The 16,507-nt window shown below is 44.9% G+C and overlaps 1 protein-coding gene across 1 annotated transcript in view; it reads right to left on the bottom strand.

Annotated features, from left to right (window-relative positions):
- Nucleotides 1-2,739: 2,739 nt before the first annotated feature.
- Nucleotides 2,740-16,507, bottom strand: part of vwc2 (von Willebrand factor C domain containing 2) — a 157,060-nt gene continuing 143,292 nt past the window's right edge. The window contains exon 4 of the mRNA XM_062058671.1: nt 2,740-3,512. Coding sequence (XP_061914655.1) covers nt 3,361-3,512 — 152 coding nt within the window. The 3' untranslated portion in view covers nt 2,740-3,360. The remainder of the gene's footprint in view (nt 3,513-16,507) is intronic.

The following is a 16,507-nucleotide window of genomic DNA, read 5'->3' on the forward strand; positions in this document are numbered from 1 at the left end:
CCAAAGTGCGGCCCGGGGGCCATTTGCGGCCCGCAGCTAATTGTTTACCGGCCCGCCACACATTCTGGAAATACTATTGTAATAATAAAAAAGAACATTAAAAAAAGTGGGATGAGGTGAAATCTAACGAGAAAAAGTTGCAATGTTGACACAAAAGCTGCCATGCAGGCTGTTTTTTTTCTTTTGTCTTTCTTCATTTTTTCTTTTTTTGCCATTGCTCAAAAAAAAAAAATAATGACAAAAAATCCATGTTATAATGAATAATTTTCAGGGCTCCAATTACTTCAAATATTTCACTTTAAAATGTTTTATGTGGTAAATATTGCTTATATTGTGTAGTAGCCATATAAAAACATCAAAGTTTTCTTTGACAAAAGCGCATAAAACAAACAAAATAATAGTTCCAGCATAAAATCGACAGATATATCTGAAGTTGATCTCGTAACTCAAGTGTTGAAAGTAAAAGAAAAACCTAATAAAAATGTATCACTTTATGAGTGGGGCACCTTTTGGATCCCAAATATATTTAGTGATTGTTATTTATCTTTTCACTGTGATTACTCAAAAATATGAAATAATTAAAATCAATGGTGTCCTGCATTATTGATCTTTTAGGGCTCTAATTACTAAATACTTCATATTTCAGTTTTACTATAAAAAAAACTAAGTTTTTTTTGACAGAAAAGCCATAAAACATTGTTTTTAATTTGTATTACTTTATATCAACTTGAAGTTGATATAGAGATTTACTGTAAGCGTTAAATAATTTAAAAAAAAAAAAAAAATCTGACTTATTTTTAACATTTTAATGACTGAGACCCTTTATGGTCCCCGGGACCCCTAAAGGTAAAATAAATAAAAAATGCATATATTTTGTTATGGTTTGAAAATTAAAAATATCAAAATGGCCCCCACATGCTTTAATTTTTCCGTGTGCGGCCCTCAGTGGAAAAAAGTTTGGACACCCCTGCTTTAGTAGATCAGGCCCTAAGTGTTTCAAGTTTGTGCCCAACGGCTAAATTTACCATACTGACGGAAGATGTTAATTTTTATGGTAAATGTTTTCCATTGTTTTTACAATTTTTTATTCGGTACTTTTAAAAACACAATACATGATGCCAACATTTGATGCAGTTTATTTTGCACTCACACTAGAATTTTTGTCAACAAATATTTCCAACAAAAAGGCTAAATGTTACTTAATACTGTGTGTAATGGAATTGTATGTTTATTGCTAAGATTGTACCAGTGGTCTGTGTCTTTGGTCTGCGTAGTATTGACATTTGAGGTCAAGTGAACTGAACGGTACCAGACTGTTGTAGAAAATATTGTTTTTAACTCAGATAATAATGCTGACTTTTATAGGACTGTCGAAAATGGTTATTGTGCTTGTAGTGCAATGGCACTGTATCCTACTGACAACAGTTACAAATAATTTGACCTTGTCAAGAGTCATGTAGCTAAAGAAGGTAAACAAACGTCTGGATCAATGTGCTGTTCAGACTTCATAGACTCAAGCTGGAAATGAAAAAAATAACATTTGGCTTGGAGAGTAAAACCCACATTTTTGCACTTAGCCAAGAATAATAGTGATAACAATGACCTATCAGTATACATAATAATGTAATGCATCGAAAAATAAACAATTTAATTGCACATTTTGAAAAGGTCACAAGGGTGTACGTCAGGGGTGTCAAACTCATTTTAGATCGGGGGCCACAAGTGGGCTGGACTGGTAACATCACGGCACGGTAACTTAAAAATAAAGACGACTTCAGATTGTTTTCTTTGTTTAAAAATAGAACAAGCACATTCTGAAAATGTACAAATCATAATGTTGTTGTTGTTTTTTAAACTTACATGTTGCGGTTAATAGCATTCTACCTTTATTTGTCGTTATTTATACTTTCTGAATAAATGATGTGATAATGTTCATCGGTCAACTCATTGGTGTTCATTTTCAATCTATCAAGATAAAAAAATGTATATACAAATGAAATTACAGGATGTTATTTATGTAGTTTGATAATTTTCCTCGACTGGTGCACTAACATGTGGTTTATTTTTTATTACATATGTAGCATCATCTACTTAGATACAAAATAATTGCTATTGCGACATCTAGTGCAAATATTTAGAACAGCAGTTTCTTTCATTCAAAAATTTTGGCTAATTTTTATACTTAGCAAACTCATCCCGCGAGCCGAACAAAACCTGTTTGCGGGCCTGATCTGGCCCGCGGGCCTTACATTTGACACCCCTGGTCTACGTCATTCCCAAGGATTACAATTTTAAATCATTTTTGAAGTATTTAATTAGAGCCCAATGGTTTATTGACATTTTCACAAAACATAGACAACAGATATAATATACTGTATGCTGCAATATTTTTGGGCCACTTTTAGATATGTATCCTTTAATTACCACGTTTAACTAGAACATCACCTAGTAGTGCAGACCTCCGCCAAGGCTCAGTTAATAAAATAAATTATTTTCATACTACATTCAGTATTTTCCAAAAATATATGTTTAGGCTGAAACAAAACATTTTTACTTTTATGAGTGGTTTATGTTTGTCACATTCAGGGCTCCTCCATATGTTTTTCTTCTTTATTTGTTGTCCTTTATTCTGATGTCCATGTTACGTCTAACAATTGCATTCATGCGGGAGTCGGTAAACAAGCACCCGGTTGCATGCAGACCTATCGGAAGTATGACGCGGGCACCCGCAGAGCCACAGACTGGCGTTTATTTGAAACAGGATCACACAGCACCATGTTACAAAAAAAGCACTTTTAAAATCAAAGCACATTGGAAACAGACAAAAGAACGCAGCACAAGTCATAAACAGTCAATCTACCTTTTATATCACTTTCAGCTCCGTAGTCCATCGCCTCGGAACAGCAAAGCTCTAGAGCTGACGGGCTGCACGGAGCACTGCACTGCGATCGTTAAGGAATCGGTGTGAGCATTTGTCAGGCTTATGGAGACGTGAAGGTGGCCGCCCCCAAAGACAGCCGGTGTTTTCTGTACATTCTGTTGTGTTTCTTTGCAGTCCATGTCGTGGTTCATTAAAATGCAGAGCCTATAAAAATACTAAAGCTAGATCAGCATAATGACGCCTTCCCCTACAGTGTATACAGTATATTATTAAACAATTCACTACATAGATAAATAGAGATTCTGTGTGTGGATTATAAATCGTCATAAAAGCCTTTGCTTAGTACAGAATCCAAACGCTGGAGCCGGTCGCAGGCTGCAGGCTGAACCCTGATGTCCGGAAGTCTGGGTGAAAGGCCAAGTGTTTACGTGGATCGGCGCTGGTGTCGCATGCCAACATTCTGCCCGCCGTGCCAATCTCTAACCACGCTGACACTCGTTCTTACTGCAGGTGGCCTGACGCTCGATCTGCCAGGTGCCCTCCTCGTATGTGCAGTAGCAGATTGTGCACTCGTCGATCTTCACCTCTCGTCCGGCAGGTATCACAGTTGTGTCAGCAAAGCAGTTGGGTCCTGTTGGCAACAAGAAGAGTGGAAAATGAGACCAGCCGGGGAATATATCCGCATGGGACAAACAAGAGGCAAGGCAAAAAAACTATAAGCCAGGTCTGGTATTGAAGGGTTTTTTTGTGTATATATTCAATTGGCTATTTCTTGGCTAAAGAGCTATTTAGCTGACAGAACTCAACATGTTTATTTAAATGGTACGGTGTCCAATAGAAATAGTCTAATATGTGGGGTTCCGCAAGGCAGCTGCCTTGGACCACTTTTATTTTCCATTTTTACAAACAATCTCCCTCTAGTGACTGAAAAATCCAAATTGGAATTGTATGCTGATGATTCCACATTATATCATTCTGCTTCCACCATAAGTGAACTTAACTCTGCCCTTTCCAAGGACTTGAATGCAGTGTTTGAATGGGTGAATAGCAATAGACTGGTTTTAAATACGACTAAAACCACCACTATAGTCTTTGGTTCTAAACGCAGTATAGCTACAAACCCTTTATTAAACTTACATATTGCTGGGCAAACAATCAATCAGGCTAGCAAGGTGAATCAACTTTTGGGCTTTACTCTTGGTAACACTCTCTCCTGGTCTGATCACATTAATCAAGTTGTTACAAAAATGGGCAGAAGTATTGCTACCGTCAGAAAGTGTACTACTTATCTACCACCTGTCCTATGCAGACAGGTAGTACAAACTTTGGTGTTGTGTCATCTTGACTATTGCAGCGTAATTTGGTCCTCTGCACCTAAGTGTGAGTTACAAAAATTACAAATTATCCAAAACAGAGCAGCTCGACTTGCTCTTGGTTGTAGTTATAGAGTTAGTGTTGACCATATGCATGAGAGCCTTAAATGGGCGAAATTTATCAACAGGTAGGGATGATGTTTGATAAGATATTATCGAGTTCGAGCCCATTATCGAATCCTCTTATCGAACCGATTCCTTATAACCAACTCTTTTTCTTTACTATAGTAGCCTCGATAACAGGAACCGGTTCTCAAAAAGGAATTAGAGTCCATGGAATTGGTTCTTTTCTTATCGAACAACCGGGAGAACCGGTTTCGAACATCATCCCTATCAACAGGTTTTCAAAAAACCTATTGTTATCCATAAGACATTTTATTTTTACCCATTGTCCTTTAGATATTGCTAGTCACATTGATTATAGTTCTGACATTTATAGGTACGGCACCAGAACCTCATCTCAAGGACTACTTGCATTGCCACGCCCAAGAACCTATGCCATGAAAGTCACTGTACTGTATAGGGCTATTACTTTGTGGAATACTCTTCCTTTGCGTATAAGAAATATCCCTAGTAAGGTAGGATTTAACAGACTTCGAAAGATTTATCTGCGTTGAGATGCTGTTTTCATTCATTGTTTTTGCCTTTGCTTGGTTCTAACTGTATATTTCATTGTTGTGTATCTATACAGGTATTGCATTATGATAATGTATGTATTGTTATTGTATTATGATTGTATCTTGAGTATGTGTTTGTAACTTATATTTATTTTAATGAGGACCCCAGGAAGACTAGCCTATCGCTGATGCGTCGGCTAGTGGGGATCCTAAATAAACAATTACATTTAATTAAACAATTATTTCAACAAAATAGACTCTACACAGTTGATCTACATTTCCATTACATTTTGTTTTGATCTTTTCACTCATTGATTCAACTAATGTTTACACCCTTGTGCAATCTCTTTTTTTATATTTCCTTTTAATCTTCTTACCTTGAGCCTTGTCATTTCTCTCTCCTGTGTATTTGATAAGCCCTACCCTCCTCCTTTGTCAACAAACTGTCAGTGTTCCATCGTGTCCTTTCCCTTTTGACCTGTTTCTGCCCGACAGCTAACCTAATTCTTTGTGCGTTTCTGGTTTGTACTGTACTTAAGTGTTCCTACGTAAGTGGTTTTAATGTAATGTTCCTGACATGCTGAATGACCAACTGCGATAAATAAAAATGAACTCGATGACTTTGCCGTCATCCATTAATTGCCAAGTCCATGTGCGTTTGTTTGTTTTCTTCAAACGGGGTGCAAGAGGGTTCACTCAGTACATCACTCTCAGCACCAGGTGCATTTTCAATAGCAGAATCAAATTAAGGGAGTGAACACTTTTGTCAGTCCGCCACAATCTTTGCCTCTGTGCGCGGAGGCGGGACCGCAAAGTTACCAACGCAGCGTGCATGGACAGAGCCTCGCTAGTGATCCAGTGAGAAGCACTGCAAAGTAACAAAAAATAGGGGGAAAAAATATGTTGGTTTTTTTTGGTTTTTTATTTATTTTGTCATAGAAAAATACAATCATGTGTGCTTACGGACTGTATCCCTGCAGACTGTATTGATCTATATTGATATATAATGTAGGAACCCGAAATATTAATAACAGAAAGAAGCAACCCTTTTGTGCGAATGAGTGTGAATGAGTGTAAATGGGGGAGGGAGGTTTTTTGGGTTGGTGCACTAATTGTAAGTGTATCTTGTGTTTTTTTATGTTGATTTAATTTAAAAAAAAATAAAAAATAAAAAAAATAAAAATAAAATAAATTTAAAAAAAAAATATATATATATATAAATATATATAATTTTTTTAATTTCTTGTGCGGCCCGGTACCAATCGATCTAAGGACCGGTACCGGGCCGTGCCCCGGTGGTTGGGGACCACTGATATATACAATAATTACATTAGTACTTCATTTGGTCTCAAAATAATGCTGACAATGATATCATTAATTTGCTATATTTAGTGAGACATTCATCGTCGAGCAAAATTTGTTATCGACCGAGGCCTACCTATAATGCCTTTATCAGGAAAGGAGTGGTCTGCAACCTGCGGCTCTTTGTTGTGGCTCCCTTTGCATGTTTTTTTCAACACTCTAGTGGGGGTTAATGTGTGTGTTTGAAAATAGTTGAATAACTTCTAAGGAAAGTAAAAGAAAGGAAGGTGAAGCCCATGTTTGACTGTGTGCGGTGACTGACATACGAGAGATACGTTGGCTTCTTGGATATCAGCGGTAAGCTAACCATGAATACACCCAACAACAAAAAATCTCAGAAGAAAATAGAGTTTGATTTTACATGTAACAGTCCAGCTTGTCAGGTTTGTCACTGACAGTTTAGTTATGTTTTGGTCTTTCCTCTGTCTTTATTTCCTGTCAGCGCTCTTATTTTGGTTATTTCCTGCTTTTCTCCCTGAGTGCTGTTTTCCCTCAGCTGTGGCTGATTGGCACTTGGCCACACCTGGTGTCAATCAGCCAGCTGCTATTTAAACCTGCCTTGCCATCCAGTCTGTGCTAGAGTATTGTCATTGTAATACTTGTTGCTGTCGTATGCCGTGGACTGCTTTCTGTCTCCAATTCTCTCTGGTTCCTCGTCGCTTGTGAGCTTTTCCCTGGTTCCTGATTCTTGTTCCTAGTGATGGGTTGATGAGGCCTCATGAAGCGTTTCGACACATTGCAAAACTGTATTGATACTGTGTCGATACAGTGTCACTAAATACTGACATCTGCTGGACATTAAAAATCCCTACAGGCAACCTATGGACCGACTCAACTGACACTGATATTATGACCTAGTATATACAATAATATAAACCAAGTCATTGTATTTCATTTAGGATTATTTCATATCTTCATTTAAATAAAGATATATTTTTTAGATACAGTCAAATAATGTGAACATGTATCATGACTAGGATGGTAGAAGGTGGGGATTGAACCCCAGTAACCAATTGCTGGCACAGCCACGCTACCAACTTCGCCACGCCGTCATTCCTGTACCTTCTCTAGTAACAGTAGTGATGGGTCCACACAGATGCATCGGCGCATGCGTCGAGCTCATAGAGCGAAACCCTGTGTCGGTGCGCGTACCGCTTTTAGAAAGTCACGTGACCAATCATGAGCTGCTTTGGTCACGTGACCGATACGCGAACTGTATCGCACTGACACCTCCTCTGTGCCCTGTGAGCAACCTTCCCTCTAAGGTGCGCGCCTGCGCAATTGCGCAGTGCTCAAGCGTCCTCCGCGCACACCGTGCGCCGCACAGCCAATATATGCCGCGCACCAAATCAAACCCATCTGAATTCTAAACAAAATAAACACATTTATTCTGTGTAATTTTGAAATGCAACTTTGAGTGACAGTGACAACAAGCGGCCCTAATGGTGTTCGTCAACAACACGCATTGCGCCGCTTCCTAATAAACACAGTTTGGCGCGCAGGCGTCAGTGCGATACAGTTCATGAGCGGTCACGTGACCAGAACAGCTCATGAGCGGTCACGTGACCAAAACAGCTCGTGTTCGGTCACGTGACTTTCTAAAAGCGATACGCGCACCGACACAGGGTATCGCTCTATGAGCTCGACGCATGCGCCGATGCATCGGTGTTGCCGGACCCATCACTACTTGTTCCTGTTTCCTGTCTCGTGGATTCCTGGTTCCTGGTTTGTGTTTTTTCTTTATTTCATGGACATTAAATCATGTTTTCCTGTCATGGGGCGTGCACAATCAGCTGCTCCTTCGTCTGCACGTGCTGCAGGACACGCCCATACACACTCTGCTTCTGCTGCCACACACCAGCACAGCTGTGCGCAATCATCAACCGACACACCTGCTGCTGATGACATCACTCCTCATAAAAGCCAGCGTGTCCAGAGAACCAACGCTGGAACGTAGTCTCTGCTTGCAGTAAGCTTTCGTCTCTGGCTCCTCACCTTTGTTTGCTCGCTCCTTGTGACCTTCGACCCTTGTACTCGTTTGTCTCTTGTTTTCCCCAGTATTCCCTCCGTCGCCTTGGAAGTGAGCAGTGCGCCTCACTTCTCTGGACCCCTCTGGATTCTGATTTGCCTCCCTCGATCCTCGACCCCCACTTTGGACTTGGACCTCTGGACGCCCCTCTCAGCCCCACGGACCCCTGCTTGTTTCACGGACTCCCCTACCTGCCTCGCCCTACTGAACTGGTCACCTTCTCACTCAACACGCACTTACAACAACCACTGGTAAATATTCATTGTAACGCTTCACATAGTCCTGCAAACATACACAGTAGCATACACACTCCACCACATCATCAAGCTCTAAATAAACTATTGAGCTTATTCTTGTTGCTGTGTCGTCTCCTTCCCCGTCGAACATAACAGTACGTTCCAGCCATGTCGGAACCGGACGGCACAAGCAGACCCAAGTCCGCGTCCCTTCCTCGACCCCCCACGGCTCCTAACCTCACGGCCATGCACGCTGAGATTCAGGCCCACCACGCTCGATTTTCGAGCCTAGAGAACAAGCTTGATGTCGCCTTCGCTAGCCTGCTGGCTAGACTGGAAAGCCTTAGTCCAAGCCCTGCTCCTCCACCTGTGCCGAATTACAGTGCTCCGGCAGCCGCCACCTCCTGGAGCCCCTCAAAACCCCGGGAACCCAAGATCTCCAGCCCCAGTCCCTTTGAGGGGGATTTTGAACTTTGTCGAGGTTTTTTGGTTCAGTGTGAACTCATTTTTAAGCACCAACCATCTCGCTATGCTTCTGATGGAGCGAAGATTGCATTTGTGTTTTCATTACTCTCTGGACAGGCTCTCAAGTGGGCCACCGCAGCAGTAGACAAGACTTTGGGGCTGAGCACCAACTATGCTGCTTTTCGAGCGGAGTTCCAGGCTGTGTTCGATCACCCCGTGGACGGGGGGGATGCTGCTTCACGACTGCACTCCATCCGACAGGGTTACCGCTCGGTTGCGGCCTACACTCTTGACTTCCGCACTCTGGCGGCCAACAGCGAGTGGGGAGACAAGGCGCTCCAGAGTGCATTCAGGAGAGGACTGAGTGACGAAATCAAGGACGGTTTGCTGAGAGACCGACCTACCTCGTGTCGAGCCCTCATCGACCTGGCTCTCTTATTTGACCAAAGACTCAGTGAACGAGCAGCAGAGAGAGCGCAGGCTTCTGCTTGTTTTCCAGCTAGCTCATCTCCGAGACCCAAGTTTCGACCTGTCGACCACGCCGCCATGTTTCGGCCTACACCTCCGTACATGCCAGCAGCAACTGTGGAACCCATGCAGTTGGGCAGGTCACGCCTAGAGGCAGCAGAGAGGGAAAGGAGATTCAGGCAGCATCTCTGCCTCTACTGCGGACTGGCTGGTCACCCCATCCGGAGCTGCCCGACGAGGCCAAAAGACCAGGCTCGCCACCAAGGGGGTTCCTGGTGAGCCACACAACTGTTCCCCAAATCAAGAGAGACCCAGGCATTCTCTTTCCTGCATCCCTGTCATGGAGCTCTAGGACTCTGACAGTGGGGGCCTACCTGGATTCAGGAGCAGACGAAAGTTTCATGGATCACGAGTTTGCTCGCCAAGCAGGAATAACCCTCATTCCACTGGAGACTTTCCTGCCGGCTCAAGCTCTGGATGGACATCCCCTCGGTCCCATCAAGCACCGCACCGAACCCCTGTCTCTGACCCTCTCGGGGAATCACACCGAGACCATCAGCCTCTGGGTGCTCGACGCTCCCGTCGCCCCACTTGTCCTCGGGCGATCTTGGCTTCGACAGCACGACCCTCACATATCCTGGTCCACGGGCAAGGTCCTTGCATGGAGCACTGCCTGCCACGCTAACTGCCTAAGGTCGGCAGTTCCCCCAGCCTGCAGGGCCAAGCCCACCTCTCCTCCCACTGATCTCTCCTGTGTTCCCGCTGCTTATCATGACCTTTCAGCGGTATTTGACAAGGTACGTGCGCTGTCTCTTCCCCCGCATAGACCTTATGACTGCGCTATCGACCTGATTCCCAATGCTGTCCTTCCCTCCAGCAGACTTTACAATCTGTCTTTACCAGAGAAGAAGGCCATGAAGGACTACATCACTGAATCCCTTGCCTCAGGTATCATCACCCCCTCCAAGTCCCCGGTGGCAGCAGGCTTCTTCTTCGTGGGAAAGAAGGACGGTTCCTTGAGGCCTTGCATTGACTACAGACAATTAAACTGCATTACCATCAAGAATAAATATCCCCTACCCCTGCTGAGCTCCTCTTTTGAGCCCCTTGCTCCTGCCACTATTTTCACCAAGCTTGATCTCCGAAATGCCTATCACCTGGTGCGAATCAAAGAGGGTGATGAATGGAAAACGGCCTTCAACACCCATCTCGGACACTTCGAGTACAGAGTGATGCCATTCGGCCTTACTAATGCACCGGCTGTTTTCCAGGCCCTCGTCAATGATGTTTTACGGGACATGTTGGACCATTTCGTTGTCGTGTACCTTGATGACATTTTGATTTTTTCCCAGAACCTGCAGGAGCACCAACGACATGTCCGCCTGGTCCTCCAACGCCTGCTGGAGAACAGATTGTTCGTCAAAGCAGAAAAGTGTGAGTTTCACGCACCTTCAGTGTGATTCTTGGGTTTTGTTGTTGAGAAGGGCCACATAAGAGCGGACCCTAAGAAGATTGAGGCGGTACTGAAGTGGCCCCAACCCACCACCCGTACGGAACTAAGACGGTTCCTGGGATTTGCCGGATTTTATCGACGTTTCATCAGGGATTTCAGCAAGGTAGCTGCACCTCTCCACACACTCACTTCTACCAGTATTCCTTTTCTGTGGACCAGGGAGGCCAGTGAGGCTTTTAGAAGATTGAAGAGGAGTTTTGTCTCTGCCCCGGTCCTCGTCCATCCTGACACGGACAACTCCTTCATCGTGGAGGTGAACGCGTCAGATTCTGGGATTGGAGCAGTGCTCTCCCAACGCTCCCGTAAGGACAATCTTGTACACCCTTGTGCATTCTTTTCTAGGCGCCTCTCCAGCTGAACAGAATTACGATGCCGGTAACCGAGAACTACTAGCTGTTCATGAGGCCTTGGCAGAGTGGAGACACTGGTTGGAGGGACCGAAACACCAGTTTCAGGTCTTGACGGACCATCGCAACCTGCTCCACATTCGTTCCGCCAGGAGGCTTAATGACCGTCAGGCTCGCTGGGCCAATTTTTTTTAGCCGTTTTGATTATACACTCTCGTTTAGGCCAGGCTCCAGGAACACAAAGGCCGACGCCCTCTCCCGGCAGTTCTCGGAGGAGCCAACTTGTTCGCCTACGGCAGAACCCATCCTTCCTCCTGCCCGGATAGTGGGCATGGTCACTTGGGAGGTGGAGGAACAGATAAAGACCGCCCTGCGGTCTAATCCGGCACCAGGTGGCGGCCCGCCCAACAACCTGTTTGTTCCCCGTGAGTTCCGATCTAAGGTGCTGGATTGGGGGCATTCCAGCATCTTCTCCTGCCATCCGGGGTTTCAACGCTCGCTATCCTTCATCCGACGACGGTTCTGGTGGTCGTCTATGGCTTCAGACACCCGTGAGTTTATCGCCGCTTGTACAACATGCTCCCGCAATAAAGCTTCCCACAGACCTCCAGCGGGCCTCCTGTGCCCACTACCTGTCCCCGGCCGTCACTGGTACCACATCGCATTGGACTTCGTGACAGGATTCCCAGTGTCCCGAGGTAACACTACTATCCTTACCATTGTCGATCGATTCTCAAAGGCTGCACATTTTGTTCCCCTCCCCAAGCTTCCCTCCTCCTCCGAGACTGCTGACCTCCTTGTTCTGCACATTGTAAAACAACACGGTATCCCGGTGGATATTGTTTCAGATCGTGGTCCCCAGTTCACTTCCCGGGTGTGGCAATCGTTTTGCAAGGGGATTGGGGCTACGGTCAGTCTCACCTCTGGGTATCATCCCCAGAGCAACGGTCAAGCGGAGAGGGCCAACCAATGCGTGGAGACCATGTTGCGTTGTGTTTCCGCTCGCCAGCCTGCCTCCTGGAGCAAGTACTTGCCATGGGTCGAGTATGCTTATAACTCCATGAAGAGCTCGGCCACTGGCATATCTCCCTTTGAGTGTTCCCTAGGATATCAGCCTCCTATGTTTTCCCAACAGGAGGTCGAAGCAGCAGTTCCATCCACTCGAGCCCATATCAAACGCTGCCATAAAATTTGGAGGACCGCCCGGGATGCACTCTTGAAAGCCTCCGAAAGGATGCGCCATAGTGCTAACAGGCGCCGCATCCCGGCACCATCATACCAACCTGGACAACAGGTGATGTTACGCGCCAAGGACCTCCATCTCCAGGTACCCTCCCGGAAATTGGCACCTCGATATGTCGGGCCTTTTTCTGTGGAGGCCATTATCAATCCTGCCTCCATTAGACTGTCTCTCCCGCCTTCTCTTAAGAGGCATCCCGTGTTCCATGTGTCACAGATCAAACCTGTAGCAGAGAGCTCTTTTTCGCCCCCTGCCCCTACCTCTCCCCCTCCTAGGATCCTCGAGAGTGGTGACCCAGTATGGTCAGTCAAGGAGATCCTCAGGGTTCGTCGGCAAGGTAGGGGACTAGTGTACCTAGTAGACTGGGAGGGCTATGGACCAGAGGACCGATCATGGGTACCGGCCTCCTATCTTGCGGACCCCTCTCTGTTGGAGGATTTCTACCGGGCTCACCCTGAGGCTCCCCGTAGCTCGTCAGGAGCCTCGCATAAGGAGGGGGGCACTGTCATGGGGCATGCACAATCAGCTGCTCCTTCGTCTGCACGTGCCGCAGGACACGCCCATACACACTCTGCTTCTGCTGCCACACACCAGCACAGCTGTGCGCAATCATCAACCGAAACACCTGCTGCTGATGACATCACTCCTCATAAAAGCCAGCGTGTCCAGAGAACCAACGCTGGAACGTAGTCTCTGCTTGCAGTAAGCTTTCGTCTCTGGCTCCTCACCTTTGTTTGCTCGCTCCTTGTGACCTTCGACCCTTGTACTCATTTGTCTCTTGTTTTCCCCAGTATTCCCTCCGTCGCCTTGGAAGTGAGCAGTGCGCCTCACTTCTCTGGACCCCTCTGGATTCTGATTTGCCTCCTACGATCCTCGACCCCCACTTTGGACTTGGACCTCTGGACGCCCCTCTCAGCCCCACGGACCCCTGCTTGTTTCACGGACTCCCCTACCTGCCTCGCCCTACTGAACTGGTCACCTTCTCACTCAACACGCACTTACAACAACCACTGGTAAATATTCATTGTAACGCTTCACATAGTCCTGCAAACATACACAGTAGCATACACACTCCACCACATCATCAAGCTCTAAATAAACTATTGAGCTTATTCTTGTTGCTGTGTCGTCTCCTTCCCCGTCGAACATAACATTTCCTGCACCAAGCCTGCCTTCTCTGCATCATGGGGTTCGTCACCAACACCTTGTGACACAGCTCTACTCTTAAGATGTCGGGAAGTGAAGTTTACACAATGTTAGGGATGGGTACTGAATTCGGTACTTTTTTTTTGGCACTGACCAAATCCTGCCGGTCTTACTGGGCACCCATTCATGTAAAATCCAACGGTGTCATGCTACGGTACCTGGGTTGTGTGTGATGTTACACCCGGTTGCCGACTCGAGCATGCCCCTTGGCCCCCTCCAGCAGCACTAAGAGCGGACTCAGGCAAACTACCTCTAGATGATGTTGGATTGTTCAATGATAACAAAGAAATTTACTCAAATAACTTTCCAACATAAGTAAAGTAAGGCTCAACTTTTACAAAAAATACACTCTCTTGATGCTTATATACACTGGCTTTGCTACTGACATGCATTAGCAATTGTACATGGCGATTTCAACAACTCCAAATGTGTTAATTAAAACTACAACTAAGATACACGTTACAATCAAACAGCTGATGCGTAATGGTACTTACAGTATTCACACTTTTTAGGGCACAACGAAAGATTAAATTCAGCAAAGACTGAACTGACTAGCCAACTGTAATTGCAACTTCTAAACCTCTTAAGGCCCAAGCTGTTTGTTTACATGCTTTTTTATTTCTCTTTGCTATTTGGGCTTATTGGACCCTAATTAGAATAAAAACTAAGAATCATCTTTTGATATGATGTACTTAGTCCATAAGTAATACATGTGTACTTCATGTTTAGTGACATGCTAAATCTTATTTTTACACTTTTTTTCCATTGTATGTTATACTCTTCTGACAGCACCAGATGGCAGTATAAGTGTCCACATAAGGGCCATAAGACCCCAATTCAGTAGTGTACACAATTTTGAAAATAAGAGCTAAAAGGTGCTGTCCACGCATGTGGCCAACTCAGCCTTTAGAGGATTTATTGTCATACTTGAAGATGAGACAAATGTCACAATAAATTAAGATATAACAACTGGGAAACTAAATGGGTTACACTTGTATAGCGCTTTTCTACCTTCAAGGTACTCGAAGAGCTTTGACACTATTTCCACATTCACACACTGATGGCAGGAGCTGCCATGTAAGGCCCTAACCACGACCCATCAGGAGCAAGGGTGTAGGGTCTTGCTCAAGGATGGCGGAAGCTGGGGATTGAATCAGGAACCCTCAGGTTATCTATTATCCGAGCCTTGCCGTCCCAATAATCCTAATCAGCTCATTTTTAAATGGTGCAATAAAATATTTGATTTTATTATCAAAATTATCAATTAGTTTTTATTAACACACAAAAGTACAGAAAATAGGTACTGTTGAGTAGCGGTATCGATTCCTTGTTACCGGGAACTGGTACTGTATCGGTTTGAATGTGAACGGTGCCTCTCTCTACACGACGTACAGCAAAGCCACACTAGCTGACATGACTTACATTGACAGATTGCTTTGCCTTTACTCTCAACGACGCTGACTTATGCGCAAACAACAAAAATGTAACATTGGAAGACATTTTCCAAACAAGCGCCAACATTTTCTGAAAAGTACTAATTTACTTTAAAGGAGACCTTCCACCATTCTTATCAAAACTTGCGTTTTTCTTGTAGAACTCCTGTATTTTTCCCTCATTTTCCTGACGTTTTCCTGTTCCCATATTTAAATATTTCATTAAAAAAAAAAATCCTCTCCTCTCAGCCATAGCGACACAGCTGACGGACTGCTCGCTTCGGCAGACTCAGTAAACATCAGCGTAACAATGCCAATGCAGGGCGAGGCTCGTAACAAGCAGCCTGGCGAGTCACATGATTCAATCAAATCGACAGAGCAAGAGATGATTGGACATGAACACATGAAAAAGACAATATTTGTATAAATATGGCAAAGGAGTGACTTATTATACTTATCTTAAGAAGAGCAGGGTCGGACACACTTATGATTTTGTAACACCAATTTGAATGCATTACATGCAGTACATGGGTTACCTTTAAAAAAACTGGAAACGTCCCATTTATAAAAATCCATATATTGACAGGTAAGCAACTAGTGCGCACTGATTGAGCAGCGCTAGCCATCGAGCAACAAGACACGGGCTGTAATTCACTGTGCAGTGCAGCTCTTAAAGTGCATGTTAAGTTTATACAACGTTTACCAGGCTGCACCTGTTACACAGGCGTACTGCATTTCTGTTTGTTGTAACAGGAAACATTCAACAACGATTGCAACTTTGAAAAGTTTATAAGCTGTGTTATGTTTTGCGGCCCCAGACTGTTACTACTTTTGTGAAAAGTGAAGTGAATTATATTTATATAGCGCTTTTCTCTAGTCTCCTTTCTGAGCTGCCACCTTATCGTGGTAGAGGAGTTTGCGTGTCCCAATGATCCTAGGAGCTATGTTATCTGGGGCTTCTATGCCCCCTGGTAGGGTCTCCCAAGACAAACAGGTCCTAGGTGAGGGATCAGACAAAGAGAAGCTCAAAGACCTTTATGAAGTACAACTCGAGGACCTAGATTTCGCTCGCCCCCCTCTGGAGCCGTGGGGCACGATGGCGAGCGCCTGGTGGCCAGGCCTGACCCCATGGGGCCCGGCCGGGCTCAGCCCGAAGAAGCAACGTGGGTCCCCCCTCCAATGGGCTCACCACTCATGGGAGGGGTCATAGAGGTCGGGTGCAGTGTGAGCTGGGCGGCAGCCGAAGGCAGGGCACTTGGCGGTCCGATCTTCGTCTACATAAGCTAGCTCTTGGGACGTGGAACGTCACCTCGCTGGGAGGGAAGGAGCCTGAGCTG

The sequence above is a fragment of the Entelurus aequoreus genome, linkage group LG09, assembly GCF_033978785.1.
Source record: "Entelurus aequoreus isolate RoL-2023_Sb linkage group LG09, RoL_Eaeq_v1.1, whole genome shotgun sequence".
In the NCBI taxonomy this organism is placed as follows: domain Eukaryota; kingdom Metazoa; phylum Chordata; class Actinopteri; order Syngnathiformes; family Syngnathidae; genus Entelurus; species Entelurus aequoreus.